The sequence below is a fragment of the Salvelinus namaycush genome, chromosome 23 (assembly GCF_016432855.1).
Source record: "Salvelinus namaycush isolate Seneca chromosome 23, SaNama_1.0, whole genome shotgun sequence".
NCBI classification, from domain to species: domain Eukaryota; kingdom Metazoa; phylum Chordata; class Actinopteri; order Salmoniformes; family Salmonidae; genus Salvelinus; species Salvelinus namaycush.
In genome coordinates this window covers 22,647,378-22,670,842 of record NC_052329.1, presented here as the reverse complement: position 1 = coordinate 22,670,842, position 23,465 = coordinate 22,647,378, and the positions used below count along the sequence as shown (strand labels likewise).

General features: G+C 45.3%; 2 protein-coding genes across 4 annotated transcripts in view; one reads left to right on the top strand and one right to left on the bottom strand.

Moving 5' to 3' along the window:
* Nucleotides 1-106: 106 nt before the first annotated feature.
* On the top strand, nucleotides 107-3,283 carry LOC120018188 (rRNA methyltransferase 3A, mitochondrial-like). 2 transcript variants are annotated; one of them, XM_038961246.1, is made up of 5 exons: nucleotides 107-531; nucleotides 721-965; nucleotides 1,077-1,244; nucleotides 1,397-1,614; nucleotides 1,754-1,970. In XM_038961246.1, exons 1-5 carry the CDS (start codon nucleotides 140-142, stop codon nucleotides 1,772-1,774), a joined length of 1,044 nt encoding a protein of 347 aa, XP_038817174.1. In that variant the 5' UTR covers nucleotides 107-139; the 3' UTR covers nucleotides 1,775-1,970. The 2 variants fall into 2 exon arrangements, with proteins under 2 accessions (XP_038817174.1, XP_038817172.1); XM_038961244.1 differs by having other exon boundaries at nucleotides 108-531; nucleotides 1,397-3,283.
* LOC120018189 (nucleoredoxin) overlaps nucleotides 2,712-23,465 on the bottom strand; it is a 74,471-nt gene continuing 53,717 nt past the window's right edge. For both annotated transcript variants that reach the window (XM_038961247.1, XM_038961248.1), the window contains exons 2-8: nucleotides 21,031-21,148; nucleotides 18,096-18,229; nucleotides 13,260-13,360; nucleotides 12,065-12,171; nucleotides 10,918-11,097; nucleotides 9,916-10,040; nucleotides 2,712-3,856 (exon numbers count right to left, since the gene is read on the bottom strand). In XM_038961247.1, coding sequence (XP_038817175.1) covers nucleotides 3,674-3,856; nucleotides 9,916-10,040; nucleotides 10,918-11,097; nucleotides 12,065-12,171; nucleotides 13,260-13,360; nucleotides 18,096-18,229; nucleotides 21,031-21,148 — 948 coding nt within the window. In that variant the 3' untranslated portion in view covers nucleotides 2,712-3,673. The remainder of the gene's footprint in view (nucleotides 3,857-9,915; nucleotides 10,041-10,917; nucleotides 11,098-12,064; nucleotides 12,172-13,259; nucleotides 13,361-18,095; nucleotides 18,230-21,030; nucleotides 21,149-23,465) is intronic.

Here is a 23,465-nt window from a genome sequence, read left to right as displayed (position 1 = left end):
GTTTTACAAATCAGTATTACCAACATAAAATATGTTTTACTTGGATTACCCCCCCCCCCCTTTTATAATGGTATAAACCATCCAATCTTCATGCCACTGTCGAAAGTTACCACGCTCTCTTCTTGCTGTTGTAGCAAAGATGGCGGCGTTCGTGAGAGGCATGTTTTGGCATCTTCTTGTAGCGGAACGAAGTAATATTCTGAAAAAAAGTAACGACTGTATCGTAGATTCAAAGAGATACGTGCGAGCATTGAAAAGGAGGCCTGTGAAGGTGTTGTATCCTGATAGTGAGACGACATCGAAACAGAGGTCAGATCAAATAGTCAACAAGCAGTCTCAGAAAGTTGCGTCCAAAGTGAGGGAGTCCAACGCCATTTTAAAAAATGAGACCACTAATAAACGTGTTGGCAGCATGTCATGGAGTGACAGAAATGGCAATGCATCCTCAACGTCGGAACATACAACCAATCTGAAGGACCAACTAGGTGGCCTCAAATTCGAAAGGGCCTTACCTGGTGACAAAAGATTGGCGTAAGTCTCAGTGCATGTTGGCTATCGACCCTATGTTATATGATAGTTGAGTGAATATATCCTATTTAATTATAGTGGCTAGTAGAGGTCTAGTAACTACGGGACTGTTATATATGTTTGCATGTAGGCTTTGTTTGCTAGCTGATGTTCAGCCGAGATATCATTACCTTTTCTCTCTCCATCTCCCAGGAGGGTGGTGAGTGTGGCTTGTTCCAGGACGTTTCGGGAGCACCAGGGTAAGATCCTGTTGGAGGGGAGACGCCTGATCTGCGATGCCCTGGCTGCTGGAGCCAACCCTCAGATGGTGTTCTTCAGTTCTGTGGACAGACTGTGTGATCTCCCCTTGGACAAACTGAAGAGGGCCACTCTGGTCAAAGTCAAGTTTGAGGACATCAAGATCTGGTCTGACCTGGTAGCTCCACAAGGAGTGATAGGTATGATGGGCTGCATGTTTTCATTTTCAGAATGCTTTTGAAGTTGTTCTACATACTACTGTATATTGTTGAGAATAAGTACTGTATATTGACAACGCTTACCCCTTGTAGCCATATTCTCTCGGCCAGACCCATCCCGGCTGACATTCCCTCAGGACCAGCGTGGTCAGTCTGTGCCGCTGTCCCTGATCTGCGACAACGTGCGGGACCCTGGGAACCTGGGCACCATCTTGCGCTGTGCTGTTGCTGCAGGCTGCCACAATGTCCTGCTCACCAAGGGTATGTCATGATGATAAGCTGGGAATGGGCATAATCCAAGTCAATGATGCCATTTCGAGTGGAGCTGATGGTGAGGAATTGCTGTGTATAAACCTGTGCATTACTCTGAATGGTTCTCTCACTAAGTATCTTGTGTATGTTTATTTTCACAGGTTGTGTGGACGCTTGGGAACCTAAAGTGCTGCGAGCAGCGATGGGTGCCCATTTCCGCCTTCCCATCTTCCCCAGCTTGGACTGGGACGACATTCAAAACCAGCTGCCAAAGTTGGTGACTGTCCATGTGGCAGATAACTGCAGTGGCTCTGAGAGAGAAGTAGCTGAGGAAGCAAACCAGTCCAACAAACCTTCAAAGGTGGGGGACTATGGATGGGTGAGTAGCAGGCCTAATTGTAAAGACATGCGCTATAAGGAATATGAATCAGATTCCGACTCCGAACTGTCATTTCCAAGAGTGGAGACTAAGTTGTACCATGAGGGCTGGGCTCAGGGGAACACTGGTCTTGTGATAGGTGGAGAGACTCATGGACTGAGTCTAGAAGCTGTCCAATTGGCTGAGAGAACTGCCGGTCAAAGACTGTTTATCCCTGTGGTCCCTGGAGTGGACAGTCTCAACTCAGCCATGGCAGCCAGCATTCTCCTATTTGAAGGCAGAAGGCAACTGTTGAACCTAATGGAGACGTCTGGGAGGAAAGATAAGTCTAAGGTGCAATTTCCATGATCCATCCATTGGAATCCATTTTGAGTGTAATGGATATGTTATTCCTGGTGTTGGTCACTTTTTCCATGCATACATTCTTGACTGCACGACACCACTTCACTGTACCTCATGTCAGACTGAATCATATGGATGGATTTAATTTCCATATTCAACTCTCAGCTAATAAGTGAAGTAAAATGAGTGACAATGTGAAATGCATATTTCTTCCAAAATTCCTGCCAGTGTGGCTTTAGAAGCTTCACTTAGTCTCCACATGCAGTTGGCCTCTAGATTTCCTGCCAGTTGACTGTAAACTGCTGCTGTGCAACATGACTGCTTAATCTCTATACTGGACATGTGCTAAGTGTGTCTGTTTAGCAAGGGAAAGAACCTGTCCATCTAACATTTTCACTGACAGGCCTGAAAGCAATTGTCATAGTAACCACAAGGAAGCAACTGAGACCTTACTGAGAACATTTACTGTATGTTATGAAGTTGTAGGGTTAAAAAAAACTACTGCATGTGAAAGGTATGAAATACTTTGTTTTCTTATACTGTGTACAAATGCCTGACATCAAAAAGAACAGTACACTTGATTTTGTTTTTTAAAATTGGAAATATAAATGTAAACTACATTTCTGGAGTCATTATATATAAATAATGCACACATGTAGAAGTGATACCAAGCTAATACTGTCTAAAATACATTTGCTCCCAATGGAATAAAAATGGCCTCATGGATAGAGGAAGTTGACAACATAAGACAGTTGTGCTTAACAGTGAATTTTAATGGCTGTGAAGTCATGACTAGAGACAACCAGGGAGTGACAAATGTGAATTCATACTTCCAACACTTAGCAACTAAGGTGGATTTTAATGCCATTTTTGTGCCTTCAAAAATATCTGGCCTTTTCAATAGATGGGATCTTCACAGAAAATCCTCTTAAGTTTCCATCTCAACCACTGACATTTAACAATTGGGTAGGGCTGACTATCACTCACTTCATGATAAGACAAGTGAATAGTATTTGAAATCCCATGACACACAAAGCCAGATGCAATACAAAACAAAATACAGACAAAATGACCTTTTGAAACAGGGAAATCTTAACATTTGTCTATACTATTATGCAGCACCTTTTAAACAGAAGAACAATAAGACAGTTACATTAAACTGAAGTTCAGGACATTTTCTGCACTGCATATTTGTAAATTACAACTATAGAACTTAGAGAATTTGTTGCAATCATTTTATTCTTTCTCAGCACATTTTGGAAAACAAAAGCAATGTGGGTTCAGCAAAGGTAATAAAGAGACATGGTGAAATGTCAAGTCCATTGGGTCAACATTGTGTGGTTTCTTCTAGTTTCAAGAAATGCTAATAATGAAACTGATAAAAGCTATTGGAAGCCAAAAAGCAACAGAATCTCCATATTACTGTAGGGGCTGTAGTCAATGCAAGGCACCACAGGAGAAGGAGAATAATCCAAGAGAGAAAGACATGTCTAAAAAAAGGTAATGTCAGTAAAAAGTGAGACCTTCCTCTGACAAAGGGGGAGAGGAGGCTGGTGGTGGTAACCGGGAGGTCAGGGTTTGATGGAGGTTATGGGTTTCGGTCCCGTAGGTTTCTAGGTGTGTGTGTGTCCCAAATGGCACCCTATCCCCTATATAGTGCATTGCTTTTCAAAAGTAGTGCACTATATAGGGAATATGTCCCAAATGGCACCCTAATCTAGATGGGCTCTGGTTTGAGCTTCTCAGCCAGGAAGTCTTGGACAAAGGTCTCCACCACGGCCGGTGTGATCTCCTCCACGTCCTTAACATACTTGGCCCGGGCAGACATGTCCAGGATGGTGAGCAGGGGTGCTGCCTCTGGGAGGTTGGTGTAGTCACGCAGGGAGTCACTCATGTCATCCTGGGAACACAGACGGGTCAGTCATGATCATATGACAATCTTGCCTACCAGCTGACTGTCAAACCTGTCTATATGCGGTAGCAATTATGCCTGGGAAAGAAGTTGTATGACGAAATCATGACATGATTACACGTGAAGTAGACTAGCCTACATATTAACAACAACAGTTTATCCTGTGTGTCATGCAAAAGAAATTGCTAGATAACTACTAACATCCTTATGACTGAATATAAAAACAGAATTGCTTCAATCAGTTATGACTTGATATTGGTAATAAACTGGGACAGCACACAAGATGAACTATGCCACTTAATATTACTAATTCACAACTCAAGGTGGTAGTCTCAATGTCTGCTTGGTGTTGAAGACTGGGGATCTCTTATCTGCTCAGCTAGCCAGGGTTCCATCATGCACCCCACTCTTGGGGGGGGGGGGGGGGTCCAACATCATCCCTCCAAAGCCTCACTCACGGACTACAAGGCTGGGAAGCTTCAGACACACATCACAGCGTGTTTGGATAGTGTATGCGTGGGAGGGAGGGAGAAAGAAGGAGAGTTGTATTCCCTCATGCCTGGTGAGGAATAGTATAACAAGGCGTGTGGTGGAGCTTTGACGACAGAGTTAGTCGGGACAGAACTATGTCACTTCCTGAATGTCTTTACAAGTCCTCAAACACAGATCCAAGCTTTGTTCAGCTCCAGGCTTGATCTCACCTCTTTAACAAATGGGAATTACAGACAGGGCCTAGAATCATAAGACAGCAGGAATAACTCACTATAACACCACAGCAGACAGGCAGCAGCTCCCCAGCCCACTCACTTGAGGGGCAATCAATTATTCAGAGAGAAAATAACAGGCACTTTTTGGCAATAGCATGTCATTTCAGTTAGTAAATCAACAAAGCTGCATTAGTTCCAGTCAGTCAAGACTTTTGTTGATTTATGTGAGGTCGCACATTTCAGCTCTGTCATTTAGCAGATGCTCTTATCCAGAGCGACTTACAGAGGAAATTAGTGTTAAGTGCCTTCCTCAAGGGCACCGACAGATTTTTCACCTAGTCAGCTCGGAGATTCGAACCAGCGGCCTTTCGTTTAATGTCCCAACGCTCTTAACCGCTAGGCTACATGCCGCCAGACTAGTATCTAACGTCGACTGAGATGTTCTCTTGCTTCCTCATGACAGGATGAGCTGACTTCCCCTCAACTAAGCCCTCTGGGTGAGAGAGGCTTGGAAGAGATCGAAGATAGAACAATTTCATATGGAAAAGATTATTTAAAAATACAGAAGTTAGACGACCACAGGGTGGCACTGTCACAAAAGCTTGGCACTCATTAAATCACAGCTTTTCAAATGTTTTCCTTTTTTGGACTAACGCTCCTGTTATCTGACAAAATGGCAGTAAAACGATTCAAACTAAAAATTGATTAAACTGCACCATCAGCTCTCAGACCTCTCAAAGAGCAGCTTGGCTGATTTGCTACTTAAAATGGACAAGTATGTATGCCAACACAATGTTTGACCTCAACTTGTTGCAAAACTGCTAGCAGAACAGTTGAGTTATCTTGTGGCATGTAAAATCTGGAGAGCTCAATTCCTCTGAATCTCTAAAATCGGATCTAGGAGCAGACCATTGAGTCTTAAACCTATTAAAGTTCATAAAAATATCCAATGAAAGTAATTGCTACACTTATGAGGATGATTCATGTAGCCACAAGCTACATTCTCAAGCTTTAAAAATCTGTGACTCCACACATCCTCCCTAAAGGCTTTTCTTGCAAGCTCAGATTGAAGATACATCCTCGGGCATCGCCTTAGAAAGGAACCACAGAAAGAGAAACCACAGAGGAGTCTGTCAGCGTGGCCTCCCAGCCTCTTAGATATGAAGAGATGTAATCTCCCTGGCTGTCTTCTTCTCTGTGGGAAGTCTTGCATCTTCCTTTGTGTGGCTGCTAACCCTGTGTAAACTGTTCTTCATAAGAAGCAACCAGTCCAGCCGTGAAAGAAGGAGGGAGACAGAGAGAGAGGCCAGCCCCCGCCCTCTCCAGCCCAGTTCTGAACACAAAGAGTCGCTCTGCTATGTCTGGCCTGTAGTCACTGACTGACTGCCATGATAAGGCTTCTGTGTGTGTTCACCGTATGGAACCTACTGCTGCACAATGCCAGGTTTATTCTGCCCATTGTAGCACTGTGGCATTCCACAGAGTAGACGACGGTCATCAGACAAGGACCTTCAAAGATAAGAAGCTCCCATTGGCCTATTGGCCTGGGCAGCAGCCTACTGATTGGTCAGCTTGAGAGTTCTCCAGGCATTGTAAAATTCAGGATATGATTGGCTGAACAATGACCTATCAGTCTGTATCAATGGGAGGCTGGAAACCCATGGTCACTGAGAATCACTATCAAAGGATAGGATATAGGCCAGCTAGACCCTGTATGTTTACACACTTTGTAAGATAACGCCCTTGTAAAGCGCTGTTAGATCTAGTGAAAAGTGTTATATGTAACATATTATTTAATCAGTAGGTATATGGTTGTCCTAAATGACAGCGATTTGCCTGTGAGGGTATTGGCTTCTTGATAATTGTTTAATTTCTTCTAACTGTTGAACTGTACTGCCAGTAAGGTAAACAGGAGACAAGTGTTTCTATAAACACCACACTGCTTGGACATAAATAACTAGTGGAGGCCAACCTGTCTGGCTCACAACACAGTGTGACACAGGCCTCGACCTTTGAACCCTGGGGTCAGGGAGGTTAGCAGGTGAGACTGGCGGCAGACTAAACTATTGTCAGGATCTCCCATTCCTGGTTATACCTGGGAAGAGTCAAGGCAAAGACAACAACTAGACCCTAAATATCCCATTGAGTCAATTATATAGAAAATACCGTCAAAAAAACAAACAAACATAATATACACGAAAGTATGTGGATGTAACTGATGTGAAATGGCTAGCTAGTTAGCGGGATGTGCGCTAATAGCGTTTCTGTGTGTGCAGAGGATCCCTGGTTCGAGCCCAGGTAGGGGCGAGGAGAGGGACGGAAGCAATACTGTTACATGGACACCCCTTCAAATTAGAGGATTCGGCTATTTCAGCCACACTGGTTGCTGACAGGTAGACAAACATTGTCAGTAGAATGGCCTTACTGAAGAGCTCAGTGACATTCAACGTGGCACCGTCATAGGATGCCACCTTTCCAACAAGTCAGTTACTAAAATTTCTGCCCTGCTAGAGCTGCCCCGGTCAACTAAGTGCTGTTATTGTGAAGTGGAAACGTTTAGGAGCAACAAAGGCTCAGCTGCGAAGTGGTAGGCCACACAAGCTCACCGGACCGCAGAGTGCTGAAGCGCGTAAAAATAGTCTGTCCTCACTACCGAGTTTCAAACTGTCTCTGGAAGCAAAGTCAGCACAAAAACTGTTTGTCGGGAGTTTCATGTAATGAGTTCCCATTACCGAGCAGCCGCAGACAAGCCTAAGATCATCATGCCCAATGCCAAGTGTTGGCTGGAGTGTTGTAAAGCTCGCTGCCATTGGAATCTGTGTTTGGTGGATGCCAGGAGAACGCTACCTGCCCAAATGCATAGTGCCAACAAAAATTTGAAGGAGGAATAATGGTCTGGGGCTGTTTTTCATGGTTCGGGCTAGACCCCTTAGTTCCAGTGAAGGGAAATCTTAACGCTACAGCATACAATGACATTGTAGACGATTCTCTGCTTCCAACTTCGTGGCAACAGTTTGGGGAAGGCCCTTTCCTGTTTCAGCATGACAATGCCCCAGTGCACAAAGCAAGATCCATACAGAAATGGTTTGTCGAGATCAGTGTGGAATAACTTTTTTAATTTTTATTTAACCTTTATTTAACTAGGCAAGTCAGTTAAGAACAAATTCTTATTTACAATGACGGCCTACCAAAAGGCAAAATACCTCCTGCGGGGACGGGGGGCTGTGATTAAAATAAATATATAAATATAGGGCAAAACACACATCACGACAAGAGAGACAACACTACATAAAGAGAGAACTTGACTGGCCTGCTTAGTGCCCAGGCCTCAACCCCATCGAACACCTTTGGGATGAATTGGAACGCTGACTGCGAGCCAGGCCTAATCGAACAACATCAATGCCCGACCTCACTAATACTCTTGTGGCTGAATTGAAGCAAGTCCCCGCAGCAATGTTCCAACATCTAGTGGAAAGCCTTCCCAGAAGAGTGGAGGCTGTTATAGCAGCAAAGGGGGGACCAACTCCATATTAATGCCCATGATTTTGGAATGAGATGTTTGACGAGCAGGTGTCCACATACTTTTGGTCATGTAGTGTACTGATAGAAACACTTATAAAATTACAGTAGACATCTTTATTGCAATCACACATCAATCAATCCCCATTCATTTTCTGTGTGAATAGGGTGTCTTCCAATTGTCCTACTGTAGGTTGCCAGTCAGTTTCTCTCAGCCCGTGTGACATAGCGGGGTAATGAGATCCCCTCTCATTTTCTGCAGGCCAGGCTCTCCCTGTGGGGCAGACAGGGCCTGGTCTAGCCACATGCAGGCAGGCCTCAACCAGGCCAGGGCCCTGTAGGCTGCATGGGGGTCCATCATGTAACCTCAGCCTCTGCCTGGCATATCCAGCCTCTGCCTGGCATAACAGAGAGCCCAATGGGCCCATGGCAGGGAGTGATATCTAACAGGGTATACACAGGCTGCATCCAAAATGGTACCCTATTCCCTATAGGGCTCTGGTAAAAAGTAATGCACTATATGGGGAGTTGGGTGCCATTTGGGACTATCCCAGTCTGGAACAGATCCAGTGCTGGTGAATTCAGATCCAGCTACATGTAACCCAGACGATGAGAAGAAAACTGTACCTGCCTGCTATAGACTACCAGGGGTGCCAGATTGAACATGCACCTAGAAAGCATTCATTAGAATGGGTCGAGTCCAGATGAACAGAAATACCATTTAATATGCAACAAATCCCCAAAACAAGTGAACGGTAAAGAGAGAGGGTGTTAGTATCTTGTCTTAGCCCCAGCGCCTGTCTGTGACATGTGAACGCGTGCGTCCTTCGGTCTGTCTGTGGCCGTGGCATTTCAAGGCTGTCATGAGAGCCGTGTGGCCTCAGGCAGCCAGGCAGATGGTCAGACAGGACAGAGAGGGAGCACCTGTGCAGTCCCCCATGGCTGAAACCTAGACCATCTGACATGGGGCAGCGTGCTGACCTCCCCGAGCTCTGAGCCCTGTGAGCAGGGGAGAGGAGGAGAAGGAGAGCTAGCTAATCTGGTAATTATGGCTGCCCCTGCTGATAACTCCACAAGCTCCAGAAAGGATGAGAAGGAAAAACAAGAGATAACAAGAGTTAAGAAAATTCCATGATCCCTCCTGCACTGAGGGCTGGCGGAAGGATCGACGAGGGGGAGATAGAGGGATTCGGGAGGGAGAGGTGCACAGCTGTTCTGCGGAAAGAGGGAGAACGGCTATCATCAGACAGACGGCCAACTGAATTCTGGGCCGTGTGGAAGGGGGTTTCATCCCTCAGAAACTGCCCCTCTGATATTATACTGTAGCTTAATTTTTATATATTTTTTAAAATTTAACCTTTATTTAACTAGGCAAGTCAGTTAAGAACAAATTCTTATTTACAATGACTGCCTAGGAACAGTGGGTTAACTACCTTGTTCAGGGGCAGAACGACAGATTTTACCTTGTCAGCTCGGGGATTCGATCTGGCAACCTTTCAGTTACTGGCCCAACCCTCTAACCACTAGGGTACCTGCCACCCAAACACACACACATTTGTGTGTCGGTTGGTGTTCTCTACCAGATGATTATGATATGTGATAACTAAAGCAGATGGAACATCATACCAGAGCATAGCAACAAGCAATCACACACAGAGACAGACCCCCACAGTAGAGATGTACAGTACACAAGATAAGAATGCAAAACAACTAAAACACCAAAAGTGAAGAAGAAGATTTCATCAGGTGTGAATATTCTCATCTAGGTCAGCTGGAGGTGTGTGTGTGTGTGCATGCGTGTGCATGTGTCCACTATCTAACCTCTCCAGCCACAAAGAAGAGCAGTGGTGTCTCCTCCTCCTTGGCTTTGTACTTAGCCATGATCTTCTCTGCGATTGGCTGGATCAGCTCCTTCGCCGGCTCCAGCTCTCCCTCCTCCTCCGCATCTGAACGAGAGAAACACAGGAGTCAAATGTATGAAAAGAGTATAAAGAGTGAAGGTTGAGAGAGATAATGTGTGTGTGAGAGAGAGAGTGAGACAGAGGAGAGAAAACTGGGTGTGAATGCATGAAGACCAGAGAGGGGACAGGATGAAGAGAGAAAGACCAGAGAGGGGACAGGATGAAGAGCGAAAGACCAGAGAGGGGACAGGATGAAGAGCGAAAGACCAGAGAGGGGACAGGATGAAGAGAGAAAGAAAACCAGCCATGAGAAAAAGGAGAGAAAGAATGTGCAGGACGGGAGGAGAGAGGGGGTGAGTGAACAGACAGATGTACAGATGAGTGAGGAGACGGGGTGAGTGAACGGACAGATGTACAGATGAGTGAGGAGGCAAATGGAGGAGAGCTGTGGCTGACCCCTTTGGATCTGATCTTAGGGTGGCCTGAAATCATGAGGTCATCAGTGTGCACCCGGTCACTCCATTCTCACATTGCTTTATTATTGTGTCGTCTGGCCTGCTGGCTGTCCTGTCCACTTTGGCCTGAGCCACTTAGCAGAGCATGGCATCCATCTCTGCCATCTCTCTCAATGCTAACAGCCTAACAGACAGACAGACCATTTTCTTCTCATCCTTCTCTCTACCCTACTCTTGCATGTTCTCAAACTTTAAAATAGCATGCGGCCTTACAACTGATCTGTTCACTTTTACTACTTGCACAATATTCTTTAGAATGTACTACTATACATAGTCTGAAGGATTGTTTTGGTAGAAACCAGCACTGAATGCTCCTCCATTCACCCACAAAGAGCACGAGGTAGGGCCTCTCGTGGAGGTGCACGGTAGGGACTGACATTGAAATGGTCATCCACTCATCTACTCACCCACAAAGAGCACGAGGCAGGGCCCCTCGTGGAGCTGCACGGCGTTGGACTCGCTGAGCTCCAGTACGGGCCGGGGGTGCCAGGGGAAGAGCCGACACTCTGGGTCATTCAGCACCTCCACACGGCCCTGTCGCGTGATCATGTGACCTTCCGTGTCCAGCAGAATAAGGGTGGGAATACCTGGGGAGGGAGGGTGGGAGAGAGGAAAAAAGAAAGTGAGAAAGATGGAAACAGGGAGAACAATCATGAATTGAAGATCTTGCTACTCTGCCACCTCACCCTTCTGTTCTTCCATGTTTCCAGTTACTCTCACCACATATGGCTGTCTCTCTCCCACTGTTTATCTGTGTGGTATGGAGGAGCTTAAAGTCCCTCAGAGGCTCTGACCTGCCTCTGCTCTCTGTCTCTCTCCATCCATTTCTCTGCTCAGACTCCCGCTGCGTTCCCTGTTCAGGAGATTTTTCATAACACCCGACCCCTTTCTCTCCCACAGTCTTTCAGATTACAATCTCACTGCTGTATTAAACAGCCTTATCAGAAACAGAGTGCATAGTGTGTGTTTGGCTGGGAGGAAGGGTGTGTGTGTGTGTGTGTGTGTGTGTGTGTGTGTGTGTGTGGTGATGGGTGGGGGCCAGTGTGAATAACGGGTTTGAATGGGGAAGCGGGGCAGTATCGACCAGTCCTGCAAGCATTCTTAACATTCAGGCAGAAGAGGCAATGACCCAGCACCTTGACTACAACCACACTACTCCCCTGTGGACGGACAGACAGACGACACAGACGGACAGACATGATGGTGGGGCATTAGCGAGAGACGGGGGTGGGAGGTGGGTTATAGAAAAAAAGCCTTGGGAAGAAGGAAAAAGAAAGGCAGAGTGAGACAGAGAAATGACCCTTACTCAGCGAGCGGGACAGTAAACTTGATTACCAGCCCACATTCCTTTAGCTTGAGGGCTATCTGTTCACTGTTCCCTACCCTAACCCAGCACAGAACAGCACACAGTAGAGCTGGCTGCCATTAGGCCGCTTCTCCACATCAACACATAATTTGGCCAGACAGTTAGTGTTTGATACTCACTCTGAGCATCATGTCCAGGAGGACTTCAGTATATGAGTACAGGAGGAGACATCAGAGACAGGGTTGTACCTTGTATTCCGAAGAGTCTGTTGAGTCGTGATCGTCGGGCCTCATCTGAGTATGGAACTGCCAACCAAGGCATCTCACTGAAGTACTGCTGAAAGGACTCCTCCGACCTGCGTTGGTTGACAAACACAAAACAACCCTCAGAGCCACTGTCAACTCTGTTTTTTCAGTCGATTCAAAATTTTCTCCATTAAAATAACATCAAATTGATCAGAAATACAGTGTAGACATTGTTAATGTTGTAAATGACTATTGTAGCTGTAAACGGCAGATCTTTAATGCAATATCTACATTGGCGTACAGAGGCCCATTATCAGCAACCATCACTCCTGTGTTCTAATGCCACGTTGTGTTAGCTAATCCAAGTTTATAATTTTAAGAAGGCTAATTGATCATTAGAATACTCGTGCAATTATGTTAGCACAGCTGAAAACTGTTGTTCTGATTAAAGAAGCAATAAACCTGGCCTTCTTTAGACTAGAGTATCTGGAGCATCAGCATTTGTGGGTTTGATTACAGGCTCAAAATGGCCAGAAACAAAGAACTTTCTTCTGAAACTCGTCAGTCTATTCTTGTTCTGAGACATGAAGGCTATTCCATGCGAGAAATTGCCATATAACTGAAGATCTCATACAATGCTGTGTACTACTCCCTTCACAGAGCAGCACAAACTGTCTCTAACCAGAATAGAAAGAGTAGGAGGCCCCGGTGCACAACAGAGCAAGAGGACAAGTACATTAGAGTGTGTAGTTTGAGAAACAGACGCCTCACAAGTCCTCAACTGGCAGCTTCATTAAATTGTACCCACAAAACACCAGTCTCAATGTCAACAGTGAAGAGGCGACTCCGGGATGCTGGCCTTCTAGGCACTCAACATGCCATTGGAACACAGGAGTGATGGTTGCTGATAAATGGGCCTTTGTACACCTATGTAGATATTCCATTATTATTATAATTCTGTTTTTAAATCAGCCGTTTCCAGCTCAAAAAGTAATTTACAATATTATCAATGTCTACACTGTATTTCTGATCAATTTGATGTTATTTTAAATAGACAAAAACAATGTGTGTGTATGTATATATATATATATATATATATGCGCGTGAGAGAGCATGACAGAGAGCGAGAGAGCAACAGAGAGAGCGCGAGACAGAGAGTGTGTATGCGTGTGTGAAGGAAATACTGCATGAGTCTCACCTGTCAGCGCTGACGAACACTATCTCAAACTTCTGACCCGATTCCTTCACAGTGCGATATGATTCTACCAGCACCCGGGTCAGACTGCGGCATGGAGGGCACTGCAGGGACAACACAAACAGTTTCCAGAATGACCTATACAACTGTATATATATATATATATATAATGATGACGGATGTGTAGTTGAGGTCAACATGGCCTTGGGTGTGTTTTCTGACTGACTCTGCAGTACGTCACTCCAATGTTTCACCAGAAACCAGGACTAACATTTAATTTTGTTTCCTGGGCCATTCAAATGTGAGAACCTAAGTGCTCAGGATTGAACTCAGGATGGTCTTGGCTTGGAGGCATTTGTTGTTGAGAGGGCTCTCAAAATACATACTCACAAGTCAAGCAGGGAGAATGACTTCATAGTCTCTGGTCTAGTGTGTGTGTGTGTGTGTGTGTGTGTGTGTGTGTTGTGTTCCCTCCATGAGTGCGTGCGAGCGTGGAGGAGCAGAACGGCTGGCATTAAGATGGTATCAGAGTGCCAGCGGTGGCAGATCTGTGGCTGAAGAAAACAAACCAGACCAGTCTCACTCAGTCTCTCTATCCATTCTCCATTTCCTCCTTTTTCTTTCTCAGCCTCAGTGACACAAACACAGCGCTCACACACACATAGCTAGTGACGAGGGTAAAGTCAGTGAGGAACTGGGTCGCCTACTCTATCCTGTCGAGGGTCACTTCAGGTTGTTGGTAAAAAGTAATCCCCTGGCCAAGTGCTGGCCATTTCACGCTTGGAACTGTCTCTTAATGGTGGGGTGGATTTACACTGTTAAGAGAGGGGAATGTAGCCTTAAAATAATACACATAACTATATCAAATTGTATTTGTCACATGCGCTGAATACAACAGGTGTAGACCTTACCGTGTTACTGTGAAATGTTGATTTACAAGCCCTTAACCAACAATGCAGTTCAAGAAAGAGATTTGTTTATTTAGTAAATATTTTCTTAAGTAAAAAATAAAATGTAACACAGAATAAAATAAAAAGTAACAATAACAATAACGAGGCTATATACAGGGGGTACTGGTACCGAGTCAATGTGCAGAGGTACAGGTTAGTCAAGGTCATTTGTACATGTAGGTAGGGGTAAAGTTACTATGCATAGATAAACAAACAGCAGTGTACAAACAAAGGGGGGAGGGGGTCAATGTAAATAGTCTGGGGTGCAATTGAATTGTTTGGCAGTCTTATGGCTTGGGGGTAGAAGCTGTAAAGAAGCCTTTTGAACCGAGACTTGGCGCTCCGGTACCTCTTGTTGTGCGGTAGCAGAGAGAACAGGGATGGCAGGAAGCTTGGCCCCAGTGATGTACTGGGCAGTACGCATTACCCTCTGTAGCGCGTAACGGTCGGATGCCGAGCAGTTGCCATACCAAACGGTGATGCAACCGGTCAGGATGCTCTCGATGGTGCAGCTGTAGAACCTTTTGAGGATCTGGGGACCCATGCCAAATCTTTTCAGTCTCAAGAGGGGGGAAAAGGCATTGTCGTGCACTCTTCACAACATTCTTGGTGTTTTTGGACCATGATAGTTTGTTGTTGATGTGGACATCAAGGAACTTGAAACTCTCGACCCACTCCACTACAGCCCCGATGTTAATGGGGGACTGTTCGGCCCTCCTTTTCCTGTTGTCCACGATCAGCTCGTTTGTCTTGCTCACATTGAGGGAGAGGTGGTTGTCCTTGCACCACACTGCCAGGTCTCTGACCTCCTCCCTATAGGATGTCTCATCGTTGTCGGTGATCAGGCCACCACCGTTGTGTCGTCAGCAAACTTAATGATGATGTTGGAGTCGTGCTTGGCCACACAGTCGTGGGTGAACAGGGAGTACAGGAGGGGACTAAGCACGCACCCCTGAGGGGTCCCCGTGTTGAGGATCAGCGTGGCAGATGTGTTGTTGCCTCCCCTTACCACCTGGGGGCAGCTGGTCAAGAAGTCCAGGATCCAGTTGCAGAGGGAGGTGTTTAGTCCCAGGGTCCTTAGCTTAGTGATGAGCTTTGTAGGCACTATGGTGTTGAACGCTAAGCTGTAGTCAATGAACAGCATTCTCACATAGGTGTTCCTTTTGTCCAGGTGGGAAAGGGCAGTGTGGAGTGCAATTGAGATTGCGTCATCTGTGGATCTTTTGGGGCGGTTTGCGAATTGAAGTGGGTCCAGGGTTTCCAGGATGATGGTATTGATGTGAGCCATGACCAGCCATCATGAATATCGACATGAGTGCTAGGGGGCAGTAGTCATTTAGGCAAGTTACCTTCGATTTCTTGGGCACAAGGACTAGGGTGGTATGCTTGAAACATGTAGGTATTACAGAGTCGGTCAGGGAGAGGTTGAAAATGTCAGTGAAGACACTTGCCAGTTGGTCCACCATGCTCGGAGTACACATCCTGGTAATCCGTCTGGCCCCGCAGCCTTGTTAATGTTGACCTGTTTAAAAGGTCTTGCTCACATCAGCTACGGAGAGTGTGATCACACAGCCGTCCACAACAGCTGGTGCTTCAGTGTTGCTTGCCTCGAAGCGAGCATAAAAGGCATTTAGCTTATCTGGTAGGCTCGCGTCACTGGGCAGCTCGCGGCTGGGTTTCCCTTTGCAGTCCGTAATAGTTTGCAAGCCCTGCCACATCTGATGAGCATCAGAGCCAGTGTAGTAGGATTCAATCTTAGTCCTGTATTGACGCTTTGCCTGTTTGATGGTTCTTTTGAGGGCATAGCGGCATTTCTTATAAGCGTCCGGATTAGTGTCCCACTACTTGAAAACGGCAGCGGCAGCTCTAGCCTTTAGCTCGGTGCGGTTGTTGCCTGTAATCCATGACTTCTGGTTGGGATATGTACATACGGTCACTGTGGGGACAATGTCATTGATGCACTGATGAAGCCGGTGACTCAGGTGGTATACTCCTCAATGCCATTGGATGAATCCCGGAACATATTCCAGTCTGTGCTAGCAAAACAGTCCTGTAGCGTAGCATCTGCATCATCTGACCACTTCCGTATTGAGTGAGTCACTGGTACATCCTGCTTTAGTTTTTGCTTGTAAGCAGGAATCAGGAGGATAGATTTATGGTCAGATTTGCCAAATAGAGGGCGAGGGAGAGCTTTGTATGCATCTCTGTGTGTGGAGTAAAGGTGGTCTAGAGTTTTTTTTCCATCTGGTTGCACAGGTGACATGCTGGGAGAAATGAGGTAAAACGGATTTAAGTTTGCCCGCATTAAAGTCCCCGGCCACTAGGAGCGCTGCTTCTGAATGAGCATTTTCTTGTTTTCTTATGGCCTTACACAGCTTGTTAAGTACGGCCTTAGTGCCAACATCGGTTTGTGGTGGTAAATAGACGGCTACGAAAAACATAGATGAAAACTCTTGGTAGATAGAGTACCTCATGATAAGCTGTGGACCACACTACCTCAGGCGGGCAATACCGAGACTTCCTTAATATTAGACATCGATCACCAACTGTTATTGACAGACAGACACACACCACTACCACTCGTCTTACCGGACGTAGCAGTTCTGTCCTGCCGATGCACGGAAAATCCAGCCAAATGTATATTATCCGTGTCGTTGTTCAGCCACGACTCTGTGAAACATAACATATTTCAGTTAATGTCCCGTTGGTAGAATAGTCTCGAACGGAGCTCATCCAGTTTATTCTCCAGAGATTGCACGTTTGCCAATAGAACAGATGGTAGAGGCGGGTTACGCACTCGCTGACGAATTCTCACAAAGCACCCTGATCTCCGCCCCCTGTACCTCTGTCTTTTCTTCACGCGAATGATAGGAATTTGGGCCTGGTCTCGGAGAAACAGTATATCCTTCGCGTCGGACTCATAAAAAAAAAATCTTTGTCCAGTTCGAGGTGAGTAATCGCTGTTCTGATATCCAGAAGCTCTTTTTGGTCATAAGAGACGGTAGCAGCAACATTATGTACTAAATAAGTTACAAACAATGCATAAAAACACACAAAATAGCAAAGTTGGTTAGGAGCCCGTAAAACGGCAGCCATCCCCTTCGGCTCCATTGTCATAGCTTTTGTAGTTATATATGTACATAATTACCTCAATTACCTCATACCCCTGCACATTGACTTGGAACTGGTACTCCCTGTCTATAGCCATGCTATTTTTACTCGTTATTGTTATTCACTGTGTATTTATTCCTTATGTCACTATTTCTATTTTATCTTTAACTCTGCATCGTTGGAAAAGGACCTGTAAGTAAAAAATGTATGGTTAGTCTACACCTGTTGTTTGTGAAGCATGTGACAAATAAAATGTACAAATTTGTATTGGTTTGGAAAGTGGACCAGTCAGTGCGTTATGGCTTGGTGTTGACTGTTCTCTGGAGCTGAAGGCAACACTGGCAGCTGGAGGGGCGTCTGCGGCCTGTGTGTGTGTGTGTGTCATCAGCTGAGCTCATCAGTGACACAAGCCTTTCATGCATCACCAAGTCACGACCTTCACATGGATGGGCAAGCCCAGCACTGACAGAGACAATGGATCTGACGCCCACTTTAAAAAGGGCACTAGTTGGTGATGACGGCAAGGAGTGGAATAACTAGCTACTGTAGTTCCAGACAATGGAAGTCCCCTAACAACTCTGTCCATTCCTGGCTACCGGCTGCTGTGTTTCCTCCCGCTGTGCCCTGCCGCCCCGCCCTGGCTTTCACTGATGCCTTTGTTTTCATAAGGCTACTGCTCATATCAGAGGACAGCTGGGTGCCTGAGAAGAAAATGAGGGTCCTTTCCCTCCCTCCCTCCCTGCGTGTGTGTGTCCTTCCCGGCCCCCCCACCACTTACCCAGTGTGCTGAGAAGTACACTCCCACATAGTGGCCCTCCAGGGAGCTGATGTCTGTCGTCTGCCTGTTGTTCCTGAGCAGAGGGCCGGCCACCACCTCCGCAAAGGGCTTGGGCCCCCAGGGGAACTCCAGGCCTGAGAGAGGGGGGGGTAAGGGGGAGGAGGGAGAAAAGGACAGAGGTGAAGAGGGGGTGATGGAATGAGGGAGAAGTAGGGTGGGAGGGAGGGTTTGGTGTTGGGGAAAAAGGATAGAGAGACAAGGGTCTGATTAGTGAACAGAGAAGAGAGCTTTTTCTGTGTGTGAGAAACTCCCCATTCAAAACCAGAGCACTCTCTCCATCCCCCTGGCACAGCTATTAGATATTAAATACATGCACATGTGCCCAGCATTTGTCATACAAACGTCTAAACCCAGTGTGTCTCCTACTCACAAGCTCTTTTGTAATCCATGTCATCTGCGTTTGGAAATGGGACCGCACAGATGCAAAATTAGATTTGAATGATTATTGAAAGCCATGCTTTTCAATTTCCCATACAGGGAGCGCTGCCAGCCTTACTCCCTCTCGTTTCTTTTTCAAGGTGTCTTCATTGTTAGTGTCAAGCACTAGAGATGCATTTGGGATGACCAAATAATAAGGTGTAATCATAAATAAAGCGCTGTAGGCAGGGCTGTAAAGGTTCCTTTATGTGGGCCTTCCTCTATAGGCCTTCATTAGGCAGGGCTGACACATCCCCACTGCCTCTGCCGCTGTAGCCTTTTATTGTTGTCCCCATTCACACTGTAAAAGTGCACTCCTTCCTGGTGCTGCAGGCAACTTCTCCTCCACTCCACCACTGAAGACAGCTAGGCCCTTTCACAATGCTGAAACCACCTTCCCCCTTTCACCCCCAGCCCACCTCAAACTCATTACTACCCCGCCTGTAACCCCCGTCTCCCTTCCTCACTACAACACAAACACACCCCTTTTCTGCTACCGCTACCCTCTAACAGCTCTGAAAGAGGAGGGGATGGACGAATCTCTTTACCACATCTAGTTGGTGTTAATGAATCATGGGAATGATACAGTATGCAGTCTACTGTGGGCTGGGATGGAGACTGGGATTCATTATGCAGACAGAGGATCTGTCATACAGTTCAGCTCGTGAAATCCATTCCCCTGCACCACGTGTTCTACTGCCACCATGCCTACTCTCTCCACTCTCTCTCGCAATTCAATTCAATTCAAGGGCTTTATTGGCATGGGAAGCATATGTTAAATTTGCTAAAGCAAGTGAAGTAGATAATAAACAAAAGTGAAATAAACAAAAATGTACAGTAAACATTACACTCACAGAAGTTCCAAAAGAATAAAGACATTTCAAATGTCATATTACATCTATATACTGTGTTGTAATGATGTGCAAATAGATAAAGTACAAAAGGGAAAATAAATAAAACATAAATATGGGTTGTATTTACAATGGTGTGTTCTTCTTCAATGGTTGCCCTTTTCTTTTCAGGTCACAAATCTTGCTGCTGTGATTGCACACTGTGGTATTTCACCCAGTAGATATGGGAGTTTATCAAAATTGGGTTTGCTTTCGAATTCTTTGTGGATCTGTTAATCTGAGGGAAATATGTCTCTCTAATATAGTCATTCATTTGGCAGGAGGTTAGGAATTGCAGCTCAGTTTCCACCTAATTTTGTGGGCTGTGTGCACATAGCCTGCATTCGGCAGCCTTTCTCAATAGCAAGGCTATGCTCACTGAGTCTGTACATAGTCAAAGCTTTCCTTAAGTTTGGGTCAGTCACAGTGGTCAGGTATTCTGCCACTGTATACTCTGTTTAGGGCCAAAAGCATTCTAGTTTGCTCAGTTTTTATTTTTAAATTACTTGACACATTGGAAATAATTTACTTTTTGTTTTCTCATGATTTGGTTGGGTCTAATTGTGTTGCTGTCCTGGGGCTCTGTGGGGTGTGTTTGAACAGAGCCCGAGGACCAGCTTGCTTAGGGGACTCTTCTCCAGGTTTATCTTTCTGTAGGTGATGGTTTTGTTATGGAAGGTTTGGGAATCGCTTCCTTTTAGGTGGTTGTAGAATTTAACGTCTCTTTTCTGGATTTTGATCATGAGGGGTTATTGGACTAATTCTGCTCTGCATGCATTATTTGGTGTTTTACGTTGTACATTGAGGATATTTTTGCAAAATTCTGCATGCAGTCTCAATTTGGTGTTTGCCCCATTTTGTGAATTCTGGGTTGGCAGGCAGATCCCAGACCTCACAACCATAAACGGCAATGGGTTCTATAACTGATTTGAGTATTTTTTGCCAGATCCTAATTGGTAAGTCAAATTTGATGTTCCTTTTGGTGGTATAGAAGTCCCTTCTTGCCTTGTCTCTCAGCTCGTTCACAGCTTGGTGGAAGTTACCTGTGGCGCTGATGTTTAGGCCGAGGTATGTATTGTTTTGTGTGTCATCTTGGGCAACGGTGTCTAGATGGAATTTGTATTTGGACCTTTTTTGGAACACCCCCTCTCTGACTAATGGGCCTTTCTCATGTTGTGCAATAAGGGCTCTAAAGAGCAGGATGTCAAAATATTGTGATTTTTTGGCCATGAGAGGACATCCTCTCATGTACCAGAAAGGAATGCAAGTCTGCTCTTGCGAACAGGCAGTCTCCCACTTAAAAGCTTGGAAATTATAGGTCTGCAGATGTGGGAATAAGACAGGGCACTTTATAATATTCATGCAATACCAGAACAGGACACAAATTGAGAAATATGGCCAGCTCTCCAACTGGTGAAGGATGTGGCACAGAAACTTCGCAATATGAAATTCTGACGAGGCATTTTTCATGTAATAAACTGTGTGCTTGTTTGCGCGCGTGTGTGTCTGTGTTCCGGTGCCCGTACAGTTACTCAGTGCTGAGGCTCAGTCTGACTGAGGAGATTTACCTTTGGGGTCATCTCTCACCACCAGTAGTCCGTTCCGACACACCACCTTCCCTGTGGCTGCATCCACAAACACCAGCGAGGGAATACTGGTCACCTTGTACTTGTTCCACAGCTTCATCTAGACAGACAGAGAGGACAGAGGAGAGAAATAGGAAATATGCAGTTAGTATAAGACACCTATGCTCTGGTTAATCGTCCGAGCAACAGGAAGAGAAAATCAAACAAATAAAAAAGTAATTGAATGTCGTACATCTTACTATAGTTGTTTTCCAACTAGTTTATAACATCTGTTGATAAATAATTATTTATCAGACATCAATTGATATCCATACGTTTATAGGACAACAGCCATTTTCACTATCATTACAAAAGTGTGGAAGTACCAGTATCTATTACCTTACTAAGGCAAGCTGTTTCTCTGAAGTATAAAGGGACTACAAAATGAGCCAGGTTGAATAAAACAGCAGCAGAGACGCAGCCTGCGGTAAATTAGCTGAAGGCTAGAATCACACTATAGCTAACTTTAAAAAGTAACTGGCATTCACAAGGAGCGTTTCGCCCCTGCTGTGTCATGAATCAAATCAAATGTTATTGATCACATACACATGGTTAACAGATGTTAATGCAAGTGTAGTGAAATGCTTGTGCTTCTAGTTCCGACAGTGCAGTAATATCTAACAAGTAATCTAACAATTCAACAACAACTACTTAACACACACAAATCTAAAGTAAAGGGATGGAATAAGAATATGTACATATAAATATATGGATGAGTGATGACCGAGCAGCATAGGCAAGATGCAATATATGGTATAGAATACAGTATATACATATGAGATGAGTAATGCAAGATATGTAAACATTATTAAAGTGGCATTTATTAAAGTGACTAGTGATCCATTTATTAAAGTGGCCGATGATTTTGAGTCTGAATGTAGGCAGTCTGATGGCCTTAGAAGCTGTTTTTCAGTCTCTCGGTCCCAGCTTTGATACACCTGTACTGACCTCGCCTTCTAGATGGTAGCGGGGTGAACAGGCAGTGGCTCGGGTGGTTGTTGTCCTTGATTAACTTTTTGGCCTTCCAGTGACATCGGATTCTGTAGGTGTCCTGGAGGGCAGGTAGTTTACCCTCGGTGATGCGTTGTGCAGACCGCACCATCCTCTGGAGAGCCTTGAGGTTGTGGGTGGTGCAGTTACCGTACCAGGCGGTGATACAGCCCAACAGGATGCTCTCAATTGTGCATCTGTAAAAGTTTGTGAGGGTTTTAGGTGACAAGCCAAATTTCTTCAGTCTCCTGAGGTTGAAGAGGCGCTGTTGTGCCTTCCTCACCACACTGTCTGTGTGGGTGGACAATTTCAGTTTGTCTGTGATGTGTACGCCAAGGAACTTAACTTTCCACCTTCTCCACTGCTGTCCCATCAATGTGGATGGGGGGGTGCTCCCTCTGCTGTTTCCCGAAGTCCATGATCATCTCCTTTGTTTTGTTGACGTTGAGTGAGGTTGTTTTCCTGACACCACACTCCGAGTGCCCCCGAGTGACCTCCCTGTAGGCTGTCTCGTCGTTGTTGATAATAAAGCCCACTTCTGTTGTGTCGTCTGCAAACTTGCTGACTGAGTTGGAGGTGTGCATGGCTGCACAGTAATGGGTGAACAGGGAGTACAGGAGGGGGCTGAGCACGCACCCTTGTGGGGCCCCAGTGTTGAGGATCAGTGAAGTGGAGATGTTGTTTCCCACCTTCACTAATAAGAGCAACACGATGTAAAAGGAGCAGAAAAATCCACACTTGATAAAAACCTTTTGTCACCGACTCTGCACTATACCCCATAGAAATACAAAATCACTTAATTTAGCCTTTCTTCAAGTGAGGAAAAAACTGTAAATGATTCTGTCTATTCAATAAAGTATTTGAAGCAAGCATACCTACACAGGAATTAACATCTAATTATACTGGATAAAAATATAAACACATCATGCAACAATTTAAGATTTTACTGAGTTACAGTTCATATAAGGAAATCAGTCAATTGAAATTAATTAAATTAGGCCCTAATCTATGGATTTCACCTGACTGGGAATACAGATATATAATAGCTGGTGCACGATATATAAGGAGGTCTCGAGCTATTGCTCACCTGAGGTAGAGTATCTCATGATAAACTGTAGACCACACTACCTACCTAGAGAGTTTATCTGTATTTTTCATAGCTGTTTACAAACCACCACAGTCAGAGGCTGGCACTAAGACAGCACTGAATGAGCTGTATTCCGCCATAAGCAAATAAGAAAACGCTCACCCAGAGGTGGCGCTCCTAGTAGCCGGGGACTTTAATGCAGGGAAACTTAAATCCGTTTTACCAAATTTCTATCAGCATGTTAAATGTGCAACCAGAGTTAAAATAACTCTGGACCACCTATACTCCACACACAGAGACA